At 34.1% G+C, this 20173-nt stretch overlaps 4 protein-coding genes across 7 annotated transcripts; all 4 read right to left on the bottom strand.

Annotated features, from left to right (window-relative positions):
* Window positions 1-14: 14 nt before the first annotated feature.
* LOC113861686 (probable low-specificity L-threonine aldolase 1) lies at window positions 15-4659 on the bottom strand. 4 transcript variants are annotated; one of them, XM_027494667.1, is made up of 10 exons: window positions 4498-4659; window positions 3527-3974; window positions 3147-3258; window positions 2576-2626; window positions 2111-2182; window positions 1872-2004; window positions 1740-1798; window positions 1384-1484; window positions 371-437; window positions 15-247 (listed from the first exon to the last, which is right to left on the bottom strand). In XM_027494667.1, exons 2-10 carry the CDS (start codon window positions 3967-3969, stop codon window positions 209-211), a joined length of 1077 nt encoding a protein of 358 aa, XP_027350468.1. In that variant the 5' UTR covers window positions 3970-3974; window positions 4498-4659; the 3' UTR covers window positions 15-208. The 4 variants fall into 4 exon arrangements, 3 of the variants coding, with proteins under 3 accessions (XP_027350468.1, XP_027350469.1, XP_027350467.1); XM_027494668.1 differs by having other exon boundaries at window positions 16-247; window positions 3527-4063; window positions 4498-4590; XR_003504300.1 differs by having other exon boundaries at window positions 29-247; window positions 1415-1484.
* Window positions 4660-5685: 1026 nt separating this feature from the next.
* Window positions 5686-11491, bottom strand: LOC113861862 (cell division cycle 5-like protein). Its single transcript, XM_027494938.1, has 5 exons — window positions 11114-11491; window positions 9026-10741; window positions 7961-8242; window positions 6367-7086; window positions 5686-6306 (listed from the first exon to the last, which is right to left on the bottom strand). Exons 1-4 carry the CDS (start codon window positions 11288-11290, stop codon window positions 6367-6369), a joined length of 2895 nt encoding a protein of 964 aa, XP_027350739.1. The 5' UTR covers window positions 11291-11491; the 3' UTR covers window positions 5686-6306.
* Window positions 11492-12767: 1276 nt separating this feature from the next.
* Window positions 12768-17807, bottom strand: LOC113861125. The gene is made up of 10 exons (XM_027493743.1): window positions 17629-17807; window positions 17374-17473; window positions 17179-17283; window positions 16740-16817; window positions 16054-16109; window positions 15264-15321; window positions 15009-15134; window positions 14806-14901; window positions 14199-14270; window positions 12768-13018 (listed from the first exon to the last, which is right to left on the bottom strand). Exons 1-10 carry the CDS (start codon window positions 17715-17717, stop codon window positions 12956-12958), a joined length of 843 nt encoding a protein of 280 aa, XP_027349544.1. The 5' UTR covers window positions 17718-17807; the 3' UTR covers window positions 12768-12955.
* Window positions 17808-18861: 1054 nt separating this feature from the next.
* LOC113861126 (transcription factor MYB4-like) lies at window positions 18862-19820 on the bottom strand. The gene is made up of 3 exons (XM_027493744.1): window positions 19688-19820; window positions 19437-19566; window positions 18862-19267 (listed from the first exon to the last, which is right to left on the bottom strand). Exons 1-3 carry the CDS (start codon window positions 19818-19820, stop codon window positions 18862-18864), a joined length of 669 nt encoding a protein of 222 aa, XP_027349545.1.
* Between the last annotated feature and the right edge of the window lie 353 nt (window positions 19821-20173).

Below are 20173 nucleotides of genomic sequence, written 5' to 3'. Positions count from 1 at the left end.
TTCACTGTTTTATCGATGCCGACTCATACCCAGCAATTATGATTCCACACTGATATCATAAACATGTCATGTTCAAAGCTTCTTACAAAGGTCCATATGATGTTTAGGGTACAAACAAAAGGTCCATATTTATTCACATGATCGAATAGAATTTGATCTTTTGATAGTTACGTGGAAGTAAGAAGCCAAACAAATTCAAATTCTTCCACTAGTTCCCATTTTCATTTCGTACTCCATTGACAGCTTGCTACAACATTCAATAAAAGAGCGTTCATTTTCTAACGTTCAGTATAAAAACTTAGTATGAAAATAAAAGATATATACATACACATCAAACTAGACGAGAAGGTTAATTGATTCTAGTCATCACCTGAAAGCACGATAGGACGTACTGCACATCACTCGTTGATATTTGGTGGTGGAAGACAATTCTCAAACTGTAAGAAGTAAATAAATTAATGTCACCAGCCTCTGTGCTATTAGGCATGTTATCCATAAAATATAAGAAAAATGTGCTAATAACACTTGAAAACTAAAAATATAAAAGAGAGAACATTAATTTTGAAGTGAAAAAAGAGTAAAATTTATATAATTTTTGTAATTTTTAATAAATTTTAGTTAACAGTGAAGGGTGTGTTAAAAAAATATATTACAAAATGTATGTTAAAAATGTTATTAAAATTAAGTGTAATAGTTATTCCATAAAATGTAATCAATTAAATTACTACTCATAGAAAAAGAGACCCATAAACAACAACGGTCAATCGTTGAGCTTCTGAAAATGTTTTTAGGACTTCAAAACTAATTTTCTTGCCCTAACGTCTTGTACACCAAAAATGTTACACAGAAAATTATTTTCTTCATCATTTTTTGTTTCTCATATATGAGAATATTGTTAAAGTTGTCGGTACATTTGTTTTGCTGATTGCTTACTATTAATTTAGGCAATCTTATAAAAAATAACTTTTTTACGCCTTAATTTTAACATTATTATACTTTACCTTTTATTATTTTTCCTTATTTATTCATCACTTCACTCATAATATATTTATTACGCTCGTTTCTTGGCACGCACACACATAAATATTCCTGTCAAGACTGAGCCATAATAACGAAGTAACCTAGTTTTACTACCATTTTTGTATATATAAAAAAAAGGTTAATTGTTCGAGTTGAAAAAACTGTATAATTAAGCTCTGAATGGACTCTAGTCTTAAGCAATTAATAAATTGTATTGCAACTTATGCAGTGAAAGAGAAGATAAACAGGCCCCGGCTTATAATATAATTAAAAAATTAATTAATATTTATTTCCATTTTATATAATAGCAAAGCAGATTTCATATATGGGTGTGTATATATGTGTATTAGTAGCAAACAAGACCTTGATGAGCTCAATGCCATCAGAAGGATACCATAATCTTCCAAGTCCTTGCACAGCTTTGCAGCTGTAGTTCGTGAGCTCTCTTCAATTTGAACATATATCTGGCATCAGATATCAAAGAGAATACCGGTTAATATACAAATGATTGTCATTAACAAGCTAAGAAAGTTATTAAAGATCCACAAAAAGCTCTGCTCAAGAGACCCGAATCCACGTATTAAGCATCCAAATTGCTGGTCTTGTAGAATAAGCAATGACATGATCAAAATCAAGATGAAATGGAAAATGGAATATCCCCTCACACAGAAGTAATCAGAGCAACATTAAAGCATTAATGGACCCCACTAAATACTCACAATATTGGTTTCCACAGAAGAGGTATCCACTCTCAGTCCTTTAATTTCATTCAACCCATCTAGAACAAAAGAAAATTTTCATATGAGACACGCAAGTTCAATTCAGAAAAAAATAAAATTGAATGACATTACCAGCCAAAAACCTAGCCTTCTTGTGATCACTTCCAAGCTTTTCAACGTTTTCTTGTAAAGCAACAAGTGCAGCAGCACAAAGGATGCCAACCTGTCTCATTCCACCACCTAAGGTTTTTCGGAGCCGTTTAGCCTAAAATAGCGCGCGCGCACACACACACACACGACACTTAAGTTCTTTCAGAAAGAATCTATCTTCTATATATTATATTCTCACAAAAGATTTTGTAACTTCATACCTTGGCGATAAAGCTACTCGAACCAACAATAACAGATCCAACTGGAGCACCCAGGCCTTTTGATAGACATACCTATTAAAGAATCGTAATCGATTCCCAATGGGGTGTAGAAGGAACTGAGTAGAAGTTTGATTTTAATTGGATAATGAAAGTAGATTTCCAGAATTCTTTGTATAAGATAGCTAAAACTGCCAAGTCAAGAAACCATACTAAGATAGTGTTGGCTCATCTTCTTTTCTGACTTTCTAAAAATGTTTTTTAAAATAAACAAAATATATCGAAAAGATTTTAAAAATGTTCTAGAAAAATTTCTTTTTCCACCATTCCAAATTTATCCAAGAAATTTTTATTTTAACTATAAAGTAATTTTTAAGATAAACAATTAAAATAAGCCAAACGTCTGCTAAATCTGGAAAAGTAATTTTAACTGCAAATTAAGAGCCAGAAAGAGAGAAAAAAACACACCGATACTGAATCAGCTGCTTGAACAAGCCTATCCACGGGAACACCCAATGCCTGAAAAACCAAATGTCTCAGTCAAGTGTCGTTTGCACATAATAGCAGAAAGCGTAAACAAAAAAAAAAATGATCAGAACTGAAAGCTAGATTTAGAAAATGCTATTAGAAAAATCAGAGTACGCACTGAAGAGTTGGATCATGTTTATTAATTACTAATATCACTTCATTTAAACAATTGCCGGATTGACATGTCATCATTCAAATGGTAAATATCTTTTTTTGGTTAAATAGTTTGATTATATTCTCATTATAACATCCACATTATATATGAAAGTGAATATGCACACACACCAAAACAAAAACTCTTGCCAATAACTCCGCTCATGTTACCAAAATGCAAGCGACTCAATCGGTCATTTCTGATTAATCCATCTCAAAATTACTGATAAAAATTTGGTTATTATGTTGGCATTAATCATTTCATCACAGTTAAAAATATAGTGATGTATGACTCAAATGATAAGTAATTTTACTCAAAGGCTTTTCAACAAATCAAATAAACAAAAATTTGACTTACAACTGATGCATTAAATATACGGGCTCCATCAATGTGAAGCTTTAGTCCGTGCTTTTTAGCAACCTCTCCAACTTTATCTGTATATTTAACTGAAAGGCATCTACCACCGGAGCTACATTCAGAAAAAAAAATAAATAAAATATATATATATATATATATCAACCATTACTACATAAGGATTTAAAACGTTACATTATTAAAGAAGCAACATTTGTGCTCTAACAATCAATGTATGCTTTAACAAAAGGTTATAGGCATTTATGAACAAAATCCATTTTTGTGTTTTGCATGATAAAATTAGTCCTTCGTTGACAAGCAGCAGAAGTGAAAAAGAGTATGAATGTACTGTGCAGAAAAATTTTAACAGAAGATTCGCTTACTTTCCATGAGTATTTTCCAAGCAAATAAGCCTTGTGGTTGGATACACTAACTCCCCCTTTGGATCTCTGATGGCAGCCTCAATCAAATCAATGTCCATGGTTCCGTCCTCATTGTTTTTAACTGTTCTTGGGTGTACCCCTCCAATAGTTGCAATCCCTCCATTCTCATAAATATGTATATGGGAATTGTTTCCAAGAATAACCTCACTTCCCCTTATATCACAATGAACAAGCACAGATATAAGGTTGGCCATAGTGCCTGATGGAACAAAGAGAGCAGCTTCCTTGCCCAATATCTTTGCCATTTCAGCTTCTAAGCGAAAACAGGTAGGATCATGGCCAAGAACATCATCATCAACATCAGCACTTGCCATAGCAGCTCGCATTGCTTCAGTTGGCTTTGTCACTGTATCTGACCGAAGATCCACTATCCTAGTTACCATTTCCTCTGCCACCAAAACAAGCCAAAAAGTAAATGACATGTGCCATTCTCACCATTTGCATTTGGTAGCAGAAGAATGGAAAAACCCAAGTTCCCTATGCTACAAATAATCAGCAAAAAATATGAGAAAAAGTATGGAAAAGTTGATACAAATAAAATCCCTTCTCACAATATGGTTGAACTATCTGGAATGTTCAAGAAAATATTTGAAGCCTAGTTTCCTATTTACAGAAGGGAATTAAAACACAGGAGATCACTGACAACTTCAAATGGTGATAGATTAGCTAATAACCATTAATTTAATTGATATCAATAAAAATCACAAGAAAATGATGCTAATATACATGTGCAGCAAGGGAACTATTAAAATCAAAATCTTGTTAGAAATTTGTGCTGTGGTTCTTAGCTTGTGAACCCCAGTATCATGTAAATTACAAGGAAGTAGTTAATGCTTTCTTTTAACATCAAACAGAATGAGTGGCAGAGAAAAGAACAGTGTCAATCCAGAAGTTTCAGAAGAATTGATTACCTAGATACTCCAACAAAATCTCAAGTAACCCAAGTTAAGTACTATTGGGGAAGCTGTATCTGTAGTGCTCGCTTATTTCAACAACTTTGGTCTGAAATTTGAATTGCAGCGATGTTTCATTAAATATGACTGGGATAACATGAGGAAGAAGAAAGGAATCATATTTCACCCATAATTAAGTTTATGTTTTTATTATAATGTCAAGTTGTGTAGTAACCACAGTACAGTTTCGATGGATTTTTTTCTCCACCAACCCCATTAGTCATTTTTTTTTTTGTCAAACCAACCATTGGTCTGTCTTTATCCATTTTGTCATTTTCCCTTCCTATCAAAGGATAATATTTATCTTCTGCAACTCGTAAAATGATTGGATTTGTTGTCATATTATACAATAGATGGTTTGTCTATATGCTTTTTATTTTCCGTTAATATAAATTCCTCTTCACGATAACGTATTCATTATTGTTGGATGAATATCATTGGAGTCTTATTTCATAGGGTGTGTGTGAATTATTTGACGAGATTTATATAACATTTAGTTAATAATAAAATCTATTAAAAAAAGAATATGTTATTACTGGCCATTGAATGCAGGTCTCGGGTGATAAATATGATCTCTCGTTAACATAATCTTTGGTGTATGAATTATTTCATTAAAAGAACAGGGTAAAATATTAACAAAATTTCACATATTGACAAATGGAACAGCGAATAGTAAGATCACTCGTATACGTAAACGTAACAGACCATTGATACAGCATCAGAGAAAACAAAATTATATTGTTTATTTTAGGAGCTTTTGCATGAAATCTCATTCATGAATTTCTAAACAAAATGTAGAGTTTAGGTGGTTAGTCTTTTGAATTGTAACCGGTGCCTAAATAGATTGATTAACTCACGGTGATGGGTAGAGATCGCAAAACTTTCACGATTGCGGAGTTGGAGCTCTTGTTTGAAAACGAAATCGTGAACTCTATAAAAGTTGAGAAAAAAGTTCAACATAAAATAGAAAATAAATATTAACATTAGACTTAATAAATGTTGCCAAAAATATTATCTTACAATGATTAACAACTCAATCATGTAAATCATTATCGTATCTGTTTGTTGATATTGGTATATGACGGTTATGGATTCCTGCAGTTGTTTTAATACATATTCCTCCGTCCCCGGTGTTCATGATTGGTCAATTTAAGTAATTAAAAGTCTGGAGATTCTTTTGATCATCGGGGCTCGTCCATCTATATTGTCTTGCATGAAAGTTAAAATGTTGCCCTAGAAGTGCCAGACCAGATGGGAGTAGACTACTAGACCCCTTCATCACACCTCTGCGTGCCCGTGCCCAAATGGATTCCACCCTAATGTATACCTTTGCAAGACAATTCACCTTAATCAAACTATTTTAGGTCGACCACCTTTCATCAGACTACTGAAAATGGCTCAACTCATGGCAAAGGACCAAATACTATAAAAGTGCTATTTAAAAACAATAAAGAGGGTATAGTGGATTAAAATCTAATTCATTGCAAAATCTCAAGCGTTTTATCAAATGCGTAGAATAGCACATCACCAACGTCCACTTGGTGGAATTAACGAGGACGAAAAATTGGTAAAAATACATGTAACCATCTCAATGTGCTGCTATAGATTAAGGCTGATCATAGTGTTAAAAAGTTTCCTGAAGACCGTACAGTAAAAAAGGACTCACTTTCCAGGCAATTCAATCAACCCTCTGGGTTGAGCAACAATCTCCCCAATTTAATGCCCCCAAACTTTAATACCAGAATTTGATGATAAAGTCTCCAACCTAATTTTACCTCCTTTCGTTTACCATCAGCAACCTAATTAGGCGGGGTGACTTTTCTTATTTTATTTACCATGTTGGTCTACGGCGTTCACCTCATTTGGATTCTCAACATCTCGATCCTCCCTATTTTCCTCAATACTACTTGTTTCCACTGCAGCACTCCTATCTAGTGTAGTGTCTCTGCTGTCAATATAACCATCAGTGCTTTTACCTTCTACCACTTCTTCATTGTTATCCTCTGCAGAAGGTGCATCTGGCAACTTATCATCAGTGTTGTCCATCATTTGCTCTTTACAAGAATCCACATCCATATCGTTTTTGGAGATAGAAGTGGTCTGGTCTTGCATGTCCGCTTGCGGGTCAGCAGTTCCATCATTAGATGAACTAACTGATATAGTACTTCCATGGTCTACTGAGAGGGGTACAGCTTCACAATTCTCTGTACCCTGCACATTAATTTCATTAGTCTTGGCCTCAATAAATTCAGGGGCACAATTGTTTGCTTCAATTTCTTCTTGCTGTTGTGCTTCTTTTGCCCTGAACTGGTCCATGACATTTTGTATCCTTTCCAGTTCTGCCACAAGATCCCCGTACTTCTTTTGTAAAATTTTCTCAAGTTCCTTTTGCTTCTGTACTTCAGCCCAAAGATTATTTATCCTGTGTGACGCAGCTAATTGCTCCTGCTTTTGTAAAGCTTCAAAACACTCAAACTCTGTCGAAGCTATGTCCATTTGCTTGAAAGTGGCTTCAATTTGCGGCCAAAGACTTTTCTTTGCCCTCATCTGGAAATGCAATAGCCAAAATAACAATGAAGATAAGAAACATGATTCCACTTTCCAATATGATAAACCTCTATGGGTAAAGAGAGTAATTGCGACAGACAAAAAAAGTCCTTCCAGTCGTATATAAAAAACAAACTCTAATTGTAGGTGTAGGTGATTAACTTGATGAAAAATTTTAGAAGAATAATATGATGTTTTAGATTTTTTAGGGATTAATTTTGTAACCAAAACTTTTTTAAGGACTAAAATTAAAGTTTTTTCTAAATTATATTTTAGGTGGTTAGGTTATAATTTATTATTATTCATTAATTATTAAATAATTAATACTATATATATGATATTTTATTTTAAAAAATAAGAAAAGTATAAAAATAGTGAAGACAAAGAATTTAAAAACAAAATAAAAAACGTCATCTGTCATAATATCTATGGTGGATTTTTTGCTCACCCCCATGAGCCCCCATCTGCCACTGAAAATACTGATATATAGAAGTAAAATCATTTTTTGTTCAAATAACTACTGTTACAAGGAAAACAACTGTCACCCACAGTGATGAAATGTATTCCAAACACTTTTTACAAGTGACCACCATCACTTTCCCAACTCCATAAATTTTCAGTTGCAACTATCTAAGTTGAGTTTATAGCATCTCCAATAACAACCAACTTTGAAGGGCCATTCCGATTTCAGACAACATAGACTCTAGAATCTCAATAAAATTACTGCAAGCTAACTCTTAAGCAAGAAAATGAAAGAGACCACTAGCAGGCATCTAAAAAACTAGACACCTGAAATTAGTCACACTGGCAAGATTTGAAGGCAAAACTGCAAGAAACAGAAACCTAGGAATTTGCATACAGAATAGGAACATACCTCATAGCCTTGGGTGAGTACTGTCACCTTCTTCTCAAGGCGTACCATCTTCTCCTTACCATCATCCAACTTGCTTCTCACATTCTCATATTCATCCTGCAAAGCTGCTAGCTTCTCCATGTTTCCAGCAACACTTGATAGACCATATGCATTACGGGTGGCAAAGTACATTAAATCATTAATGCAAGTTGTATGTGCATCAACAAATTCACTGAGGGATTCATTTTCGTGCCCCATTGCCACACGAAGATACTCTGCTTCCTCCTTTATCAACTGCTCAGCCTATCAAAAATGACATATAAACAAATAGCATGCATAAAAAATACTATCATCCACTTATATGGTCATCTCCAACGATCCCATAGTGAAGATTAAAGAAGAAGAATGTTACAATTGATGGCTTGTTTTAGAAGTTCATATTATCATTTGTAAAATGAACAAGAATAAAGGATATATATTATGGTCTGTAATTGAATAATCACTTCTCAATCAGGAAGTAACTAAACTCATAGAGAAACAAGAACAAAAATTGAGAACAAAATCAGCATCAAGCTAATTAATTATATGGTTATAACTGAAAATGTAAGCATAATACCATCCACACCAACATGATACTCAATCATTTCATAAAAAGGAGATGAACAAACCAGAAGCCAGTAAGGTATCAACAACCTTCTAAGTAACAAATGGCAAAGTACATACAATTTCCTATATTTCCAGATGAGGGTAATGTTAAAAATAGCATGGATCAAAACTTAAACTAAAAAGCTGTCCAAATTCTTTATACTTAATTATTACACAGGATGCATCTTAAAGTGGTTTTTAAGGGGTGGAAGGGGGGATATATATTATAAAAATGAGAATGCAGAGTAGTAAGTGGATATGGTAATAATTTTAAACATCAGCAGGAATAAAAAAGGATGTGTATCCTCTACATGAGAAATCAAGTTGTGCGTACCAAAGGGTTAAAAGGTGACCAAGCTACTTAATATCAAACGAAGAGAAGTGTTGCAAAAAGCATTAAAAAGAATTAAACGATGTGCATATACATTAGTAAACACGTACATCTTTTATCTCGTCTTCCTGAAAATCTTCTATCACAGGGATAGCAAGCCCATTTGCCGCACGCTTGGCTCCTTTCTTTTTCTCCTTATTTACTATCTCATCAAGTGGATACTTAGCATTGTCATGCTCCAGTAAGGTTAGAAGCTCCTTTCTTATCATCTCATCAGCTTGCTCAATTGAGGTCGGGGGTACAAATGAACTCTTGTCCCCATCAGCTTTGATCAAGGAGTTTCTAATGAGCTCCAAAGATGCGGCAGGAGGCCTAGGAAGTTCCCTTTGAAGAACTTTTGATCTTTTTCTAAGTAATGCTTGCTGTCGAGCCTCTTCTTCTGCCTTTTCTCTAGCTATTCTATCAGACATATCCTCTTCAATTTTCTCCTCAGGTTCTTCTGCATCTTCTGGAACTGGTTGCATAACTATCTGGTACTCATTTCTGGGCTGTGGAAGACTGCTTAAACCAGAGCGCAAACTTCTTCTCATATCAGCTTGTCTCCGTAGCTCAAGTTTAGCATTGTCATGCATATCCATGTCCTCGTTAATATGTAGCTCATCCCTGAGAGGAGTTCCCTTTGGAGTCGTGCCAAAAGAAAAACCATCCCTTGCTGGTGTCAAACCACTTCTGGGAGTAAGGCCTGCACCTCCGGGAGTTGCAGAGGGGGTCAGCATTGGGTTAGGAGTCTGAATTTCCTTTTTCTTGGGAGTGACCCCGGAAAAATCTGAAGGATGCAGCTCTGGGTTTTCTCCTCCTAACAATGGTGTCTGAGACTCCCTCAACCTAGCCAGATTTTCAGCTTCCATCATGATGGAATCTCCTTTACCCGCTGGTGTTCTCTGAGGAGTTCTTAAAGGAGTCATTCCTTGGCTGGGTGTCTGAGCATAATTAGCCAAAAGAGCACGTGTAGCACTCCTACCTTCTGCAAATTCCTCAGTGCCTGCAAGGTCACTGGCATAACCCAACTTTGCAATTTCATCCAATTCTTGGTCAGAAATCTGAGGTGGTGGAAGCATCAGTTTTGATCTCTTTCTAACCGTTTCTGGGTCATTCAGCTTGTTGGCATGCAAAATAGCAGATGGGGCATCTTGTCTTTGTGCAATTTTATTCTTTGCAATGTCTTGCTTTCTTAATTGTGCTTCAACATCAACCCTTCTTTTTCCCTCAAGTTCTTCAATTGTAGTAGGAAACTTGGGCTGTTCCACTGGTCTTTCCTCATCAGTAACATCAAAAAACCCTGGAGGAGGCCTCTTCTCAAACGGAATTTCTGCATTATAGTCTATTCCTTTCCTTTTCTTCCTTCGCTGCCTGATATCAATTCCAGCAGCCTTCAGTTCTCTCTTTTTTTGTAAAGAAGCAAGCCTCCTGGCTTCCTCAAGCTGTTTCTCCCTGGCTTTCCTTTTTGCCTTCTTGCCTTTAGTGTTGGCTAACCGAGCCCGTGCTTCAGAAAGCATCTCCTTCTCATCCTCATCCATATCAACAGGATCAGGGCGTGCAGGCTTTGACTCAGGATTTGGATCAATTTCACCAGGACGCAGTTTCCGTGGGTCATCACCAGGTTCATAGTTCTCATCCTTTACACATGCTGCATCAAGGAGCTTCTCATACCGCTCAAGGCATTGTGAAGGAGTACGGCCAACAATTGGCGCAATTGTTCTCCACTGTGTCGGCATAAGCTTGGCAAGATGAAGCAGTTTCTCATCCTCTTCTCTTGTCCACTCGGTCTACAAATGCATAAAATTAAGAAATTATTCATCACATTACAGAAATTATAGCAAACAGAAATAATGTAAAATAACTATTAAGCAAAAGAAAACATGGATAACACTAAAAGTCTCTCTCCAAGGAAATGATACTCATAGCCAAGCATGGAAAGAAAAATAACACACAACCCTGTGAATTCTTCTCCCAACTTCAACGAGTTCCGATAACTACATGAAATCCTCAAAAGCACCACTAACAATTTGGCTAGGGTTAAGCACTATCCATTCCTACCGTACCCAGTCACTTCAAAGCATAATGAATAAATGCACAAATAAATTAAAAAGAAAAAAAAAAGAATGCAGAATCCGTAAAGAAGAGAGAAGAGAGAGAACCTTCTTAATGGAAGGATCGAGCCATTCATACCAACGAGCCTTACACTGCTTAGCAGATTTGCGGACGAGAAGGGAAGAGATTCGAGCCCACTGGTTTTTCCCATATTTCATAACAGCCGCTTTCAGAATTTCATCCTCGGTGTTCTTCCAAACACCACCTTTTATCATAATCCTCATCTTTACCCCTCTGTTATTGCTTTCGCTCCCCTTCGATTCGAGTTCTAGGGTTTTCCACCCTCACAATCAGAACACTAATGATTTCACAAACTTCCACTTGTTTCTGTATCATGCAAATGCAACGCCAATTGCAACCCTACTCGCCGTTCCTCCGTCCTCACGTGAACGCCAAAACCTTCTCCCCTGCAACTTTGAAACTAATGTCCCAACATCGCACCCAAAGAAAACTCTATTCAGAATATCTGGACCCAATTGGCCCGTTGCTCTACACTTATGCTGTTGGGCCTCTACAAATACAACTTAGTCTTGTAATTATTTTCTATGTGAAGATTAAAAAGAAAACTAGAAAAATGCTAGCACCAACACCCTATTTCACTTTATTAATTTTTCACTTATATAAATTTTAATAATTTTCAGATAATAATTAACAGTGTGTTAATTAATTTATTACTAACATAACTAAAAATAAATAAATTAAATATTGTTCAATCAATGGATCTTGATTCAAATTGTACATACTTATGAAGGGTTACCTTCAGAAAATATATTTTTTATCTAAAAAATATTCGACAAAAAAGAAACATACACTGTTCAAATGATCAAAACTAAATGAAAAATACTCATAATATTTTTACCTCTCATGGTTAACCTTTCTCTCAATTCCTTTCTCCCCTTAATTCTTCAAAGACTGGCTGTCATTCTGGAAGTGAAGGTGCAATACACTAATGGAAATGGTTTGTTATATATTGACTATAACATCATCCACATCTTGTCTAGCTTAGCGGTTTCATACAGACATATTACTTATTATACTGCCTTTTTCTATTCTTTTAAATTTTAATTTTTGAAAGTAATTTTATTTCCTTTAAAAATCAAATTCTGAAAATTATTTTTCAAATTTTATTTTAAAATACCAAAGCCCAAACGCTAACATAAATGCATGAGGCCATTAATGTTTTATTTTTTATTAATTTATTTGTCAGAAATTAATAAATTTATTATTTAATTGTTAACGTTTTTATTTTCATTAATGACATTTTATATATTTACTGTTGATCCACTCTAAATCATATCAACACCAATAAATTTAAAGGCATGCTTTTATCTAATGTTCTTAAGGTTTTTGACTAAGCGGAACCACTAACACCATCTTCTGATCAGATACATATACTATCAAACTTTTAACTTCATTGCACAATTTAAAAAAAATGAGTTGCGCAAAAAGTAATCTTTTCTCATTTTTCCAATCTTATTACATTATTTCCATTAAAAAAACAAATCTTTTTCTCATTATATAAATCCTATATTTCCATTTTCCATTCTTATTACATTATTATCGTACGAAAGTGTAAAATTATGTCACTTATCCACAGGGTCAAATAAGATACCTTATAAAATAGTAGTCTAACTCCCAAACGACTTTTTTTTATTTAATTCTGAATTAGAACGGAATATATGAACGAGAAAGAAAAAAAAGGCAAGAATGCAGTACTGTACCACTATGATGTCAATAGTCAAAATTGTGAGTGAAACAGTTTTGAGTTCACAATAGAAACAAAAACGAGGAAAAACTAGAAAGAAAGAAAAGGAAAGAAAAAGAACGCAGTATTCCGATGAGGACTAGTCACTAGATGCTTGGTTTCTTCGTCTTCAAGACACGCTCCACTATCTATAATAAGATGCCATAATATAAAGCATGACTGCCGATAAAGTGGTGATTATCAACTCCTGCAGATACCCCAAAGGTAATCATATTGTCAACTTAGCAGCACCACACACTGACCAATGGGATAACAGATAATTTTGTCAAGATCACACTGCTTTAGCCAGACAAAGTAATTAGCAGTGCTGGCTTGGTCAACCAAAAAAATGAAATATGTAATAAGAGAGGTGTATGATTTTATTTCTGAGAGTTAATAAAAACCCATTGCATGTCATCAAATATGTCATTGAAGAAACAGCTTCTGAAACTGTCCCTTTGTTTTTTGAGGCGGACAAGAAACCAAGCTAGTTTCCATTTGTATTTTTAGTTTTTAAAAAGAGAAAACTCTTCTAAAAATTACAATCAAACATACCCTAAGTCGGTTGCATCAAACATGTAAAATTAATTTAAATGACAAATTTGGACTTCCTAAGATAATAGTAAACAACATGGCAATGGTCCTCCATTTATAAATACATTAAATTGAATTTTAAATTTCACATTTTTGCATTCAAATTGGTCTTTGAAGGAAAGTCAATGCCACTAATTATCATCGAAGCACCAATCTTTATAGAGCACCGACATAAATCTTTAGAGGATCAAAATGATTGTTTACTCTATAGTTAATAAAAAATACAGGAATTCAGGAATCGTCCCTCAAACTTGGTTTCAGATACAATGCAAACAGGTACAAACATATTGGAAATTTTGCAAGGGACGAACCCAACAGGTGAATTGAAATCTTGTAAAAAAGATTTCTGAAAACATTAGTTGGTACTTGGTACCTTGAGTTGCTCAAGGGAAGAAGTTCCAAAGATTGCACCTGAGCTTTGTAAATCAATGTTATTATACATCCCAAAGTCATATGCCCTTTAAGAAACATAACCACTTAGCCAATGAACTAGTTATCCCAGTACAAAGTATTCCATACTTCAATAGCAACCAACTTCTTCACTTGTATTAAAAAATATTACTCACATAACCAAGATATAATTTCAACTCATGAATCATGATCATAGTCATTCATCGCTTAACTACATAGGCAAATCAGGAATAAAACGCATTTGACATGAAAACCCACATAAAGAATGTTCCTAAGTTTCAAAGACACTATAAAGTGCAGGGCACGCATCATATTATTCATAAGGATTGTGGACAGTTCTATCTTATATTTTGAGCCATAAAGGACTGCTTATTTATCCATACCTGACTGTTGTACAAAAGAGCAGGGATAAAGCCACCTGCAAACTCAATTATGTTCAAAATGAAAGTGTATGCCTGCAAGAAAAGCACCAGAAAGTATTAATCTTCATTTTTGAAAACTAGATAATTTTGAGAGAAGAAAATAGAAAACTTCAGGTGTATTTGACTAAGATGAATATTAGTGACAAGGAAATAAAATTTCCATAAAAAGCCACTACATTATATAAATTATTTTGCGAAGCAATAACTTTCCTAGTTTGATACTAGCAGAAGTCAAATGCTAAAAAAACCAAAAGTCTGTAAATCAGCTACCACAAAATGTTTTTCTTTAAAAAATAGTCTTCAAATAAGAGGTTGAGAAAGATTTGGTTTCATACCATGATGATAAACAATTTGGTTTCACTTAAAGTAAAAATGGAAAAGAAGATAAGGTAACGTGATCCCTATTCCCCTTCTTTCTTACTTCTTTTCTTTCTTTTTTTCAGGAAAAAAAAATCAGATATATATTATATATATCAGCTTCCTAGTTAATTGTTGCAGAAACCATAAAATTGGGATACGAAAGTACTGATCCATGAATCACACCATAAGATCTGAGGAAACATCATACCAAAGATGAAAAAGCAACACATCCAAAAACCAAGGCCAGTGATCGAATCAGTCGTTTTCCCATGCGCAGTCCTTCTCCTGTATCTTCACCCTCTTCCTGCAGCCAACAGTAGCATGAACTATCCAATTCTACAAACAACATGGTTCAAAAACAGAAGACTTAAAATTTTCACTTTGTATGCTGTCATAGAACATGAAACTCACATTATACATGGGGGTTGCAGGAGATTCAAATGATTTTAACTTCTCAAAAAGCCTATAAACAAAGGCGAAGGCTAAAAACTGCAAAGGTTTATATTCAGCACTGCGCTTGACAATGATCCATGCTGTCTGCAGACAGATGGTAAACAATTCTGATTAAATACCACAACCTAAGACATAAGACACAAAATTGACATGGTTTCTGAACATTGATATTTTCCCAAAAAACAATGAAATAATGCTTCAAATTCTGCTCACAAAAACAGCTGATATTGCCAAGTTGATGCGTATATCATTTTTACTTGATTTAGTAAACCTGAAAATTGAAGGACAAAGTATTGTCACAAGATAATAAGTTGTTAAAAAATAGAGTGATAGTGATAAGGGGAAAAACAACTATAAAATCTAGAGCACCACAAACAATCACTATAAATAAATGTCATTCATCCATGTAAGCAGGAAAAATGAGATTTTCCTTCCAAGCTGTTGTATTAGGATTTTAAAAGAACTAATCCAAATACAAATGATTCCCAGCATCTCTACTTCAAAAGGGAAGAAAACATCTTCTCTACAAGGTAATGTAAGAGTAATTGGATCACATATAAAATATAAAGGATATCCTAATAAATGCTATTTATTTGACAGTTTGATTAAGTACATATTGGATTCATCTTATTTTGGATAAATAATTGCGTAATATTACCAGCTTCCTAAGTGAACTTATAATAATTACCAAGCTTGCTGTAAATGTTGATTTAGATTAGATTTACACAAATAGAATGGAACTTTTTTTTCTGGGTGATGGGTGTAATATGAAGACAACTCTCCAGCAGCAAAGCCACCCTATAATGGTCCCAACTATGACCTACCACATCATCCAGTCAGATTACTAGATAGGAGACATCTCAACTTAAAGAAGTTAAAAATTGAATAGCACATTAAAATAAGGAGCATACTTTTGAGAATTATTCTAGTAAACTAATGATAGAAACAAAAATATTCAGCAACAAAACAACCATATCATGAATTATAACAAGCAATATTAAACCTTGGCCCCCAAGGTATAATTGGCTGCTTGTCAGCATACTTGATTTCCTTTGAAACCTGCATTTAGTTTTAAAGTTACATAAGATTTTGAGAGAAAAAAAAAAACAACAAATTAGGGTCAAATACTTGGTTAAAAAGAAGAAGGCACACTATAAGTTTAGATGAACTAATTTGTTTCATAATATCTCCTACAGAGATAGTTGTATACTTTTCAATATGTACAATCCATGCTAAAAACATAAAAGAATTGCAAGCTGAAGCAAAAATCATGATTGTGAGGGTACACTGTGCATAGAATTGTTATTGATTCTTAGAGGAAAACAATAAATCTTAATGTTGGCAGTTACTCCATCCTGTCTTACTGTCCAACCTCCCGCACCGAGGCACCCCAAGCAACCTAAAGAAAATAATAAGAGTTCAAGATAATATGGCTTTACTTCCCCCCAAATTCTTCATTGCTGTAATTTATAAGCGGCATTATTCATTTTGTGAAGGAAAAAATAGCCAAAAGAGGTGATCTATAAAATTATAGCTACCTCATAACCATTTTTTGACAACTACATTGATGAAGTAGCATCAACCACAAACACAAGCTAAACAAGAATATCTCAATGTTGTCATGCACTCATGCCTTCAAGTTGTTGGCAATTTTGAATGGCCAGGAAAAGAAAGATTCTCCTACATTACCTTAAATGATCCAAAAGTCACACCCTTTTTCCGATTAGTCAATTGAGCCATCATGACTTCGTCATATGCCTTCTCCAGCTGGATTATACATTTACAATGCATAACATCACACACATTAGTGCACCAAACTTTGTGGAAAATCATATAACAATGCATCATTAAGAACCTCATAATTCCTAAAAAAAGGAATAACCAAGCCCCACGTGTAAGTTCCACTTTAAAGGACACGGATAAGAAGTAAACTTAACTACACTTACGGGAGAAAAGTTGATGTATATAAGTGGATTTAAACTTACAAGAGAAGTTTGATGTATTTGCTTATTTTCTTTTCTTAAAGGTACTTATCAAAAGGTTTATCCAAACAGAACCATAAATCAAATCAAGATAGCTATCAAAACCTTTTCCCCAAAAAAAAAAAAGGGGAAAAAAGTTAACCTACTCTGGAAGCAGTTGCTTCATCACCATTCATCTCAGCCTCCTTCCTCTTTTTAGTATATGTTGCCTTGATCGAATCAAATTTCTCAATAGGGCTTACACCTAGGACCTATACAATGTGAGATCGCGGCATCTCAGATTCAACTCAAACGACTTCGAACTTCAATTAACGAACCAAATAGAGAGCATTTTTTAGTACCTCGTAAGGATTTAAGTCACCGTCAGAATTAGAGCTTCCGGCAGCAGATGCAGCAGCACAGATAATTTTTCTATCACTCCATGCAGCTGTACGGGGAAACCTGAAAATCCAAACCAAATTGCACTTTATTAATCACAAAGATAAGCTCCGTGAAGATAAACGGAAAAACAAGTGATTTTGCAACGAAAATTGATTTTGGTGTTTGGATTATTTCTAGGGAGCGAGTGAATAGAAAGAGAGAGAGAAATGAGTGACCTGAGAGAGGTTGAAACTGTGGGACGGAAATTCCTTTGTGAGAAAGTGAGTTTAGGGCAGTTCAGTGTGTTTGAGATTGCCAGAGCCATTGGGCGCGCCACTGCAACGACGCTATCACGGTGTCTAAATTTTGAGTTATCGAGTTTTATAGGGTTTTGCTTTTTATCTTTATTTCAATATGTTCTTTCACTAGTTTCATTTCTTTTCTCTAAACAATAGAGCCATTCACTTTAAAATACAAGTAAAAATTTTCAACAACGTCTAAAAATTTTAATATTTAATATTTTTTAATTTTTAATTTTAATATGACATTTAACAATTTTGTTAAGCTCAGTTTAAACATTTAAATTTTATTAATTTATTAGTAAAAAGGTATTTAATATATTTTTTCTATAATGTAAAAACAAAATAATTATAAAGTGTTCTAAATTTATATATCATTCACATCCTATCATATATTATTTTTTCCTATAAAATGTATACACATAACATAATATTTTTATTGGTACCACGAAATATGAAATCATACAAAAATTCTTCTTCTTCTAAACTCATATCAATTTATTTTAGTATATATTATTATTAACTTATTGCAGTTTAAAAAAAATATTTCCAATAAATAGGCACCCATTTAATTAGAGGTATAATATTTTTGTTAAAAATTATATGAAGATCCGTTAATAGTATATACTTGTAAAAAAAAACTATATAATTAAATATGACTAAATTATTTAATCTTTAAATAGTGATGTACTAAAAGCATTAAACAAAGTATAATGGGGTAATATTAGTAGGTAAACTTCAATACTCTGTTATGTTGGCTTGCAAGAGAATGTGAATTCGAATCCGACCGTGGACGTACGTATCTCCTCTCATCTAACCCTGATTTTTATTTTTATCATGATTACAAGAATAATTGTAAATGGGCAATGATTCACAATAATTACATTATAGAAGTTTAAACTTGAAGGGAAAAGTTGCCTTTGCTTCAAATGACAGAAAGTAATTTGTTCCTATATGCATCATCCTAACACTAGGCTTCTCGAGCTAGATTTATTACAAATTTCTCCATTCATCTTTAATTTTCCCCTGCCAATTTGCAGCACCAGGATATAGTTTTGTACACAAACACCAAGCTGAAACTAAAGATTGAAATCTAAAAGTCAAAAAGTAGGATTAAGCTAAGGCATATATATCTAACATGCAATCTAAATATCCTAGAGTTCCATTCCCTCATGATGGTTGCCCTGATTTGATGAATACATTGTACCAAAATTCCATTTCTTCACTAATGTGACTAGAACCATGATTATTATCCATGGTTTCTCCTGAAGAGACTGCAGTGTAGAATCCCGTACCTACAATAGGTGGATTTTTCCTTGAAGATAAATCATAGTTTGCAATCACTACGTTTTCGGTGACACTAGAACTAGAAGCAGCACTTGATGAATCCGCTGTTACACGGGGCATTGTCATTAGAGCCCCAGAACCATTTGCTTGTGCCTTTTGCAAAATATTTGAGGAATTATTGGCATTGTACACTCCACTTTTCTCAATCCTCTTCTTCAAATGGGTATGCCAAAAATTCTTTATTTCGTTGTCTGTTCGTCCGGGTAATCTTGCAGCTATAGCAGACCATCTGAACACCAAAGGGTTCACTAAGAAATTAATTTTCATCTTTCATCACTTGACCAAATTCAATCACATTCTATATTTAATATACTACACATGCTAGGAAATGATATAGCATCTTTATATATATATAAGTCAACACACACGATATGTTATATACGTATATATGTAGGCACCTATTTCCAAGAATTTCATGTAGCTTTAGGATGGTATGTTCTTCTTCCTTGCTGAATTTCCCTCGTTTAATATCTGGCCTCAAGTAATTAATCCAACGAAGCCTACAACTCTTGCCACACCTTAGCAAACCTAAACAATCATATAATATACTCATATATTAGATAATTCATCTATCTTATTTGTATGAAAAAAAAAAGAACTTGACATATGTTCAATCTTATAAAGAAAATGTCACTGAATTAGGACTCACCAGCTTGTTTAGGAAGCGCACGCCAATTTCCATGGCCATATCGTTGAATATGAGAAATTAATATCTGATCTTCTTCAGTGGTCCAAGGTCCCTTCTTCAACCCCATCCTCTCACAGCAAGGAGTTCTCGTCATGTTCACTGCACAACACAATAATGTGTCTCTTTTTCTCGGTACTATAATTAACTTGGTGGAGGCTCAAGCTCTTTCAAGGTAGCTTCGGCTCCTTTGTTGCTACACTGGTGAAAATATAGATGTGGTCCAAATAAACAGCATAGTTTTTAAAACAAAAGTACTTGATAGTGATCCCATCCCTTTCGTGGGTTCTCCAATTCCCGTTTTACTTCTCCAAAGCATAAACAGTTGAAATTAAACATATATGGCCACCTTATCACAGATTCATAATCTATAGAGATGGGTCACATCATCAAAATGCTCCCATCTATTTTATAGAAATAACTTTATACTATTTCTCTTTTCATATTTAC

The sequence above is a fragment of the Abrus precatorius genome, unplaced genomic scaffold (genome assembly GCF_003935025.1).
Source record: "Abrus precatorius isolate BTA unplaced genomic scaffold, Abrus_2018 Scaffold3, whole genome shotgun sequence".
Classification (NCBI taxonomy): domain Eukaryota; kingdom Viridiplantae; phylum Streptophyta; class Magnoliopsida; order Fabales; family Fabaceae; genus Abrus; species Abrus precatorius.
The sequence above is the reverse complement of the archived record's forward strand: the minus strand, read 5'-3'. Positions and strand labels throughout refer to the sequence as shown.

What these genes read in the sequence shown, in the direction of transcription:
- LOC113861126 (XM_027493744.1), bottom strand. Translation starts at nt 19,820, where the DNA reads ATGACGAGAACTCCTTGCTGTGAGAGGATGGGGTTGAAGAAGGGACCT. An exon ending in TGCGCTTCCTAAACAAGCTG is followed by an intron (nt 19,567 to 19,687) that starts GTGAGTCCTAAT and finishes ATGATTGTTTAG; the next exon opens with GTTTGCTAAGGTGTGGCAAG. An exon ending in CATGAAATTCTTGGAAATAG is followed by an intron (nt 19,268 to 19,436) that starts GTGCCTACATAT and finishes TTTGGTGTTCAG; the next exon opens with ATGGTCTGCTATAGCTGCAA.
- LOC113861862 (XM_027494938.1), bottom strand. Translation starts at nt 11,290, where the DNA reads ATGAGGATTATGATAAAAGGTGGTGTTTGGAAGAACACCGAGGATGAA. An exon ending in TCGATCCTTCCATTAAGAAG is followed by an intron (nt 10,742 to 11,113) that starts GTTCTCTCTCTT and finishes ATGCATTTGTAG; the next exon opens with ACCGAGTGGACAAGAGAAGA. An exon ending in TACTCACCCAAGGCTATGAG is followed by an intron (nt 7,087 to 7,960) that starts GTATGTTCCTAT and finishes TTGCATTTCCAG; the next exon opens with ATGAGGGCAAAGAAAAGTCT.
- LOC113861125 (XM_027493743.1), bottom strand. Translation starts at nt 17,717, where the DNA reads ATGGCTCTGGCAATCTCAAACACACTGAACTGCCCTAAACTCACTTTC. An exon ending in ATGAAGCAACTGCTTCCAGA is followed by an intron (nt 16,818 to 17,178) that starts GTAGGTTAACTT and finishes TGTATAATCCAG; the next exon opens with CTGGAGAAGGCATATGACGA. An exon ending in ATTATACCTTGGGGGCCAAG is followed by an intron (nt 15,322 to 16,053) that starts GTTTAATATTGC and finishes TTCAATTTTCAG; the next exon opens with GTTTACTAAATCAAGTAAAA.
- LOC113861686 (XM_027494666.1), bottom strand. Translation starts at nt 4,008, where the DNA reads ATGTCATTTACTTTTTGGCTTGTTTTGGTGGCAGAGGAAATGGTAACT. An exon ending in TTGGAAAATACTCATGGAAA is followed by an intron (nt 3,259 to 3,526) that starts GTAAGCGAATCT and finishes TTCTGAATGTAG; the next exon opens with CTCCGGTGGTAGATGCCTTT. An exon ending in AAGCAGCTGATTCAGTATCG is followed by an intron (nt 2,183 to 2,575) that starts GTGTGTTTTTTT and finishes ATTCTTTAATAG; the next exon opens with GTATGTCTATCAAAAGGCCT.